This window comes from Poecilia formosa, unplaced genomic scaffold, assembly GCF_000485575.1.
Source record: "Poecilia formosa unplaced genomic scaffold, Poecilia_formosa-5.1.2 Scaffold530, whole genome shotgun sequence".
Classification (NCBI taxonomy): Eukaryota; Metazoa; Chordata; class Actinopteri; order Cyprinodontiformes; family Poeciliidae; genus Poecilia; species Poecilia formosa.
Genome location: NW_006800469.1, coordinates 120133 through 129160, shown reverse-complemented (window position 1 = coordinate 129160; position 9028 = coordinate 120133). Strand labels below are relative to the sequence as shown.

The window sequence follows — 9028 nt, the reverse complement described above, 5'->3', positions numbered from 1 at the left end:
TTAATATTCACCGTGAATCCAGATCCCATCACAAATTAAGCAGATAAATGTATCTATATTTTTCTCCGTAGTGACAAAAACCACTGACTGAGGCCCCAATAACTTTTAATAAATTAAATTAAGCGAATTTACTTAAATTAGCATCACTTCACCCGCTGGGGTCTGAACGCACTTCCTCCTGGTTCAGACCCCTCCATCTGCAGAAAAATCTGCGCTAATTCATCAGTCAGTTGGATCTGTCTGATCCAAACAGGCCAACTGAACTCTTGAGTGTTTTACCCTGTGAGGTTCGGTGTGCGCTTTTACCAGGATTTTTTTTTTGTTGTTGTTGTGTGGTTTCGCTTCTCCGAAATGGACAGATGTTACGTCTGCAGCTCCTCCAGAACGCCGCTCTCCTGGGTAACGTGAACCCAGAAGGCTCCATTTGTTAAATCCGCTGCCGGCTCCTCAAATGGATTAACACAACGTTACATTCTCTTTAGTTTTCTCTGGTCTGTGATGGAAACTTGAATTTAACGCGCCATTTCAACCAAAGGTTTGTAATGCGCTTTCTAACCAGACGCTCCAAAGCGTCCGGTCCATAACTCTTCAACACGCTGTCAGCTCCCGGTCAGAAAAACGCATTTAGTTCAGAGACCATGAGATGCCCAAATCTAGTTTTCCAGAGCTACCATCTGCAACTTTAGATGCATTCCTTCTCTAACACACCTGGACCATTGAGTCATTATAGGCCTCTTCAGAACTGAATGAGGGAAGTCAACCTTTTGTCTGGGGTGTGTTTTTGTCATTTTGACAGTTTTAGCAGGGATGCACTCCTGATTTGTACTGTCAATGTGGCCCATTGAGGGTGGCCAGTATGCTGAAGTGGCCCTCGGTGAAATTGAGTTTGACACCCCTGGTTTAGGACATAATTATTCAATTATACAATTTTTGCTTTTAAGCTTACAATTGAGACCTGAGATGCTTTCTCAGATCAAAGAAAGAGGTGCAATCTCATATCAACATTCTGTGATATGCAAATTATTTCAAACCTACTTTAAAAATATCAATGTATACATCAGTACACAAATGAAAGACATTACACATTTGTAAAGAGATAAGCATGCTTTTGTTATTAAACTGGATGCAGCAATTGGTCCCTGAAATAACAGACTTTGTAAATTCGGCAGTGTTCTGAATTTATCTTCCATTATTTTGTCCAGCTGTGTATCTATCAATCAATTTGTCCATGCTTATCCTTACAGGCAGGGGCGTGGTATAGGGGGGGAAAGTGATGACAATTCTAGGGGCCTTGACCAACAGGGGGCCCTCCACAATTTATTTATATATTTTTTCATAGAAATAAAAAAAAAAAAAAAAAAATCGGGGTCCTGTCAAGTACGACATTAATCATATTGTATTTTCAAAGATTGTTTTTAGCAGTAAAAATTTAATGTTACCCCTCCCAGACTAAAACACACATCCGTTTTTGCCCTGAACTTCCCCCTGGATCTGCATAAAATGGTTCGTTCCTGCTTGGAGCGTTTAACAGTAGAAGCTGCAGCTGAATACAGCGGCAACTGTGGCAGTTACTATGCTGCTAAGAAAAGTTATAAAATCAGGTTTTCAAAAACAAAATAGAGAGAGGGAGAGAGAGAAAAAGGCAAGAGTGTTAATTTATAACCCAGTTTTTCTCCAAGAGAGGTGGGTAGACTGTGTGAGATTATCAACCATTTAGTTAACAGTAGTCTGTAGCTTAGCTACAGACTACTGTTAACTAGTCTGTAGTTAGCTACAGACTACTGTTTGCCTCCATTTCACTAGCATTTAATGAATTCAGGAAAAAAATTACCAACATATTCATATATTTAACTTGTCCCTTGTACCTTTTACCACTTAACAGATGAGTCAGTCAGCAGCAACTCTAACCCACATCCTCTCCTGAGTGAAATTAAAGCTGCAGTATGAAACTTTTATATAAATATTTTTTCACATATTTTTTAAAACTGTCATTATGTTGTGACAGTATTGTATGAGAGGTAATCTGTGAAAAATCTATTTTCTCTGCTTTCTCCCAGTGCTATCTAGAAACAACCAGTCAGTGGAAGGAGAGTTTTAGTGCTGTCAATCACAATCTCATGTGATGCTGCTCATCCTTCCTCCTCCTCGCTTTGTGCCATGCTGCAGCTAGCATAGCACAGAGCTGTGCAGATTCAAACTGTGAATGCTCAGTTTAGTTAGCATAGCTACCAATGATGGCAGATAAACGGTTTCTTGTAATGATAGGTTGTTTCTCCACCATTAGCACATTTAGCAGTGAGTGAATGAACAGTACTAAGAGCTTCTTACTAGTTCTGATTGGTTGTTTTGGTCAGAACGGTGCATTACTTTAACCAGTAATAGTAATTCAGGAAGGAGATGGAGGAGTTTGATTGTTTTCACAGATTATCTGTCTCATATCAAACTGCTATGACATGGTGACAGCTTTAACAAATATTGAGAAAACATATTTTTTTATTAAAGTTATGTATTGCAGCTTGAATAAAATGCAACTACATTGCATTTTTGAGAAGTCTGGATTGCTTTATGTGTATTTTGCTCATTGCTTTTGACTGTTGCTCGTGGGGAGAGACATTTCAGTAATCTAAAACTAATATAATAAATGTAAGCAACCTACTTGCATACTGGATGTGGACTGTTGGATGTTAAATTCATGAGCAGTAAATATAGTGCTAATTATCAGTATTGAACCAAAGAAAGAAAGACAGATGCAAGCCTTTAAAATTGTGATGCTTTTTATGGGTCAAATAGACTCAAAAAAATGTAACGGCAGCTGCGCGGGGGCCCAATCAAATTATTTGTCAGGGGGCCCACGGGTGGGTGCTTATCTCCTTCAGTTATTGGGTAAGAACTGGGGAATGGTTGCCAGGCACTTTGAACTGCCTTGTTGCTGAAAATGTGCTATATAAATAAAATTACCTTACCATTGGTGGACAACATATAGATACACGAAATAAACAACAACAACCATGCACACACATTCATACATATGGGCAATTTAGTGAAAAGTACCCAAAGAGAACCCATGCAAGCCTGGATGGAAAAAAGTGCTGACTCAATGCAGAAAGAACCTATGCCAAGTCTCAAACCCAGTAATGTTTTTCAGGATTCAGCCCCATCTTCCATCAAAACATTTTCTCTATTTATCTGTTGAGGCATGGTACATTAAAGGCAGGTTGTCAATCCATCACAGCGCAACACAGAGACAGGAAAGAACCGATTTAAAGTAGTCAGTTAACCTAACAGGCATGTTTTTAGACATTGGGATTAAACATAGTGTCAGGATTTGGTTTTCTCTGTGTTAATTAGTTCCTGTGTTGTCGTGTCCTCCCCTTGATTGCCCCCAGCTGTCCCTTGTTTCCCCCATTACCTTCCCTGTGTATTTAGCCTCGCCTGTGTCCCTTGCTCCCTGTTGGATCCTTGTCTAACAGCTTACCTTTGTTGTCATTTGTCGAGTACTAGTGTCTGTGTTTCCTTGTCCCATTGCTCACCTGTGCTGCCTGGATTTCTGTATTCTTCATTAAAACCATGGACTTCTCTGACTTGATAGAGAAGCAACCACAACAAGGATAACCACAACAAGGATACCCCAATCTTCCGCACCTCCTCCACAACTTCAGTAACCCAAGGAATCTCAAGGAACAGCCTCACCCTCAGCCCCAGTAAGCGGACCATCAGTCCCAGTAAGCAGGTCACTCGCCCCAGTAAGCGGGCCAATTGCTCAACCCGAGCTTCCCAGTGCTCAGCCCGCAGTTGAGCTCAGTGAGCCCGAGCTACCAGCTAGCCTCCCCAAGCCCGAAAGAGCAGCAATCTTACCGGAGCAGTCTGTCAGTCCTCCTGGTCTTCCTTGTGATTCCAGCCAGCCTCCCAACTGCCCTCTGCAGCCTTTTTGTGGGTCCGCGTGGCCTCCCAGCTGCTCTCTGGACCCACCAAGATGGGTCGTCGCCGCTATTTTCTGTTAATTAGTTCCTGTGTTGTGTCTTCCTCTTGATTGCCCCCAGCTGTACCTCATGTCCCCTGCTCCCTGTTGGATCCTTGTCTAATGTCCTGTCTTTGTCATTTTTTGAGTAACTACCAGTGTCTCAATGTCCTTGTCTCACTGCTCACCTGTGCTGCCTGGATTTCTGTATTCTTCATTAAAAACATAATTTTCACCATAACCTTTGTCAAGCCACATCCATCTTCACCACAATCAGCAAAAATCATGAAACATGGTACCCAGGGAAAAACCATACTTGAATTTGAATCCCCAACATTTTCTGCTGCAAGGACACCCAGAATTAGTTTAAAAGACTGTTTCTTAGGGTTATGTGAAATGGGACTAACCTGACATAGAGTGATTTCTTCTGATTTGTTTGCAGATACCCTGACCCAGAGCTCAAACTGTGGTTCATCATGTGTTCTCGAAGGTCATTGATTTTGGCTTCAAAACGTCCATATTCTGCAAGGCAACATTTTCAAACATGAAACAGAAGAACATGAATAATGTTTTAAATTTGTGGCATACTTTGCTAATTTTTTCACTGTAATTATATTGGGCAGTGGTGGGAAGTACTTAAGTACAATTTTCGTGTATCTGTACTTAAGTAGATTTAATTAATGGGTACTTTCTACTTTTACTCCACTACATTTATCTGTACTTTCTACTTCACTACATTTCTACAAAACTGTCCCGTTACTCGTTACATCCAAGTCGCGTTGCGCTTTTTGTCCATTAAAATGTGAAGTTCAGGGACTTAAGGTGGCGCTGTAAAATCCAAGTAATAACGTAACATAAGTGTCTGTTGTCACCCATCGCCTCCCCCTTTACTCGCACGCGGAGCTCCAGACATGCGCAGTGGTTTCCTCTGAGCGGGAGAAGATGTCTGTCTGATCGTCAGTTATAAAATAGCGCTGCATAAATAATAAGATATGGTGACATGTAAAATAAGCAGCTCTTCGCTTTCACAGATGGTGGGACTTCGTCCAACTTTTCGCGTCACTTGGAAGGAAAGCTTAAAGAAAGGTAAGATCTGTGGACGTGATGCTAGCAAAGCTAGCTGTACTGAGACACATATGCTGCATCTGCGATGAAAAAAAGTTGTCACTCATGCGCTGAATTATTGTGTGGAGGTGTTGACTGAGGTGTCGTAGGTATGGGACAACGCTGTGACCAAAGTCTGCATTGATATGACATTCAGGAACGACCTGATTCTTCTGGGCGGATCTTTACTCATTAAATTTATTTCAGCTCTAAGTATTTAATATCTAGGTGTTTAATGGGAATCTGAATTTTTCAGAAGCAATCTTTTGAGAAGCAATTTTGATAGGTAAAACTAAATTTTTTGTGTCACGTAGCACGGGGTACTGGTCTTGACTTGGTCTTGGGCAGGTGGTCTTGACTACAACACTGCTACTGGCTCCTTGGTTGCATGTCCTCCCCCACCCACCTTCTTTCCATCCCCTTTCTGTTGGATTTCTTTCAAAATAAAAGCCACTAGTAGCAAAAAAAATGAAGTTCATGCTATGCTAGGACAGGAGACAAGATGTTTCCATCCCTGAAATTATGATGCATAGAATCACATATCTAAGTCTAAACTATGTTACAGAGAGTAAAGATAAAAACATGCTTTATCTGTGGTATTGTTCATTAAAATGGCACATTTCTAATGTATTAAAATTAAATACAACAGGTTCACTTAATGATATTAGTGATTAGGTATTATTCAGCAAGTACTTTTACTTTTAATACTTAAGTACTTTTAAAAGCCAGTACTTTTTTACTTTTACTTAAGTACAAATGTTAATGTGATAGTTTTACTTTTACTTGAGTACATTTTTGTCTGTGTATTTGTACTTTTACTTAAGTACATTTTTTGAGTACTTTCTCCACCACTGATATTGGCTCTGCATTAAATTGTTTTTCTGTCCCAATCTGGGAGAAGTTTAGTCATGATGCTCTGAAGCAGAATTCTAGAGTTAACTTAAATCTTGTGTTATGATTGTAAAATTATTCTAATTCTCAAATGTAAAACATGTAGTTATTTATCAAACATAGATCAAGCCAGAAGAGAGAAAAAAAGTAAAAATATACAGTATGAGTAATGGACATGTATAGTAAAGTGTGCTGTGCATCAGCTCAGATTTAGTGTGCATTTAACCTGCTGGCATCTTAGAGAGTCATCCTTAACTTTGAATGTGCTGCAACAATGAAACACATTACCATATAAGTACTAAGTCTATTAGTCACTTTTCTTTAACCACTAGTGAGTCTTCATAAAAAAAAAAAATTATGGCGTAAATGCTGCTTGTTTTTAAAAAGAAAAACGAAAAGTGCTGTTTGCGCTAGTGACCTTTATCTAACAGTTGTTAGATAGGAAAGCGGGTTATGAAAAAGGAGGAAAACATGCAGCAATGGTCATCTTTGCTGGGACTTGAGCCCAAGACAGTCGAATCTAGGACTAAGGCCTCCATAAATGGATTGTGTTGCACCACTGCACCCATAAATGCTGTTTTTTTGGAATTTACTCCATAGCTTTATGGTCTTCCAGAGTAATTAAATTTTCCTGACGAACCTTCTGGTTTGTACTGAGCAACAATGGTGACCACCTGCCCGGCTCCTTTCAGTGCAGCTGCTGCCTGTTCATGTGTGGCTCCACGAAGGTCAATGCCATTAACCTGTTTTAATAAAGCATCAATTCACAAGATGTTACCAAAAACATATTTATAAGAACTCATTTTAAAGCATACACAGCCATAAAATGCATTTCATCTTCAGTGTGGTGGATAGAATGGTGAGTGAAAGAAGTGAGCATAAAATGAGAATCATTTTATTTAAGAACATGAAATGAAAATGTGATAAAATATATTTCTGTTTTTCTAATACACTGATGTTTACATAAACAGAAATTCATAGTCATGGTTAGTTTAAAACGGTAGCATCAAAAGAGACACAACATTGCTTAAAAGTATAAAAATAGTGTGCAAAGACATTTAGGTGAGGTCAAGTGAGAAAAGTTATTGTTAGATCAGAAAAATCAGGTCATTGCAAGAACATTGTCTAATTTCATCTTCCAATTACCATCTCTTGATGGTAACTGGAGAAAAATGTAACCGCATGTGGTGTCACACTGACCTAGGAATCTGCAAAGTTATTATAAAGAACATCAAAATGACAAACAGTTTTGTTTGACTGGATTTTGCTTCTTCTGTCCACTAATCTATTTATATTTTTATATTTATATGCTTCAGTTAAAAATACATCTAAACAATGACTGAATGGTTTAGAAAGCTTTTCATTAAATATTAATCAGTATTCTATTTAAAAGCATAAGTCTGTCAAATGTCTACAATATATTCCTGATGTTTGCTACAACTCTTGATGTAGATGTGTTTTAGCCAAGATGTACTGACAGGCAAAAAAACAAAAACAACAACAAAACAGCAAGAAGACTTGTTAAGAAAAGACCTTAAACTAAAGAGTTAAAGATGTAGTAATAATAATAATAATGATAATTAATAATGTTATTACAGCAAGAATAAATATCTGAATTATAGACTTTGAAGGGTTGTGTCAATTCTATCATAGTTAAGTTGTGTAGAGCATTTCTCATCGAAAATTGTGATTAACTGAAAATGTTATAATGGATCTAACTGAGCTCCTTTGATAATATTACAAAGTATCATGGTGCAGCAAGAATTACAAAAAGATTGATTTGTTAATTCAATGGCTTGTCTGAAAGGAGTCTACAATACAGTTTTAACCTAAATTGTATTGGGTTAAAACTGTTTTGTTCAAACAATACAGTTTAGGGTTAGAATAAATGTACTTGAAAACAAGATAACAGCCATTCTTTAAAAATTTTTACATAACATTTAGCAAGCAACAGAAGAACAAATTTTTATTTCCGTTACTTCTGTGATTGAAGTTGTAAAAATCACTTCATACTGAGCAAAGGCAGTGAACAGATAAAAGCAAAACATCACCTAAAGTCTAAGACAGGCAGTCCCCACTGTTACTGTTCCTCTTTGACAACTAGGCGGAGTGTATTTTCAGTACTTACAGATAGGATTTCATCACCCCGCCTCAACTCTCCACTAAGGTCCGCTGGGCCGCCTAATAAGATGAAGGAGACAAAGATGCCTTCTCCATCTTCTCCCCCCACTATGTTGAAGCCAAGGCCGGTGGATCCCTTGTGGAGTACAACTGTCCTAGGTTCCCTATAAATACAGTTTAGGTAATATATGAGCTCCAGGGAGTCTGTGGGTTTCAGCATTGTCAACTGTGATGGTGGAAGGCTGGATCAATATACTGATGCTCTTCTCAGGCTGACAAACTTCAAGACTATTACAGCTCCATGAGGGGATGGTGCTCTATTTAGGTCCATTTGTCCCAAATTCTGAAGGCTCTGTCTCTTTCTTTTTTTCCTCACTCTCTCTCGCTCTCTCTTTCATCTAACCTGTCAGAGCCTGCCATCTACTGCTAAAATTGCAGAAGTCACATAAACTTTGTATCTTGTTAATGGAAGCCACATACGTTTTGGGAGGACCTCTAGCACTCAATGTGGTGGTGCAACGTATCCCAGCCTCGAAATAGTCTTGTGCAGCCACATTACACTGTGGCTCAAGAAAGACCTTAAATTCTGATGTCTAGGAACTGTGAAGTGGACAAGAACAATGGAAGGTTTTCTCCTTTCATGTAAAGGGACCCAAATCTGCAATCCATTGAACAACCTACAGAGACTCCATAAAAAGTAAGATGACAGCATAATTAATTTCCTTTTCTGTATAGATATACAGCAACACTTACAGTTGTTAACTCCACCACCATACAGAAAAGGAAATTAATTATGCTGTCATCTTACTTTTTATGGAGTCTCTGTAGGTTGTTCAATGGATTGCAGATTTGGGTCCCTTTACATGAAAGGAAAAACCCTTCCATTGTTCTTGTCCACTTCACAGTTCCTAGACATCAGAATTTAAGGTCTTTCTTGAGCCACAGTGTAATGTG

At 38.8% G+C, this 9028-nt stretch overlaps 1 protein-coding gene across 1 annotated transcript in view; it reads right to left on the bottom strand.

The window, feature by feature from the left end:
* The window catches only part of LOC103129241 (disks large homolog 2-like), a 70388-nt gene extending 61976 nt beyond the window's left edge, over window positions 1-8412 (bottom strand). Inside the window, exons 1-3 of the mRNA XM_007540260.2 lie at window positions 8082-8412; window positions 6594-6696; window positions 4366-4480 (exon numbers count right to left, since the gene is read on the bottom strand). Of these exons, the coding sequence (XP_007540322.1) occupies window positions 4366-4480; window positions 6594-6696; window positions 8082-8294 (431 nt within the window). The 5' untranslated portion in view covers window positions 8295-8412. The remainder of the gene's footprint in view (window positions 1-4365; window positions 4481-6593; window positions 6697-8081) is intronic.
* Window positions 8413-9028: the final 616 nt, after the last annotated feature.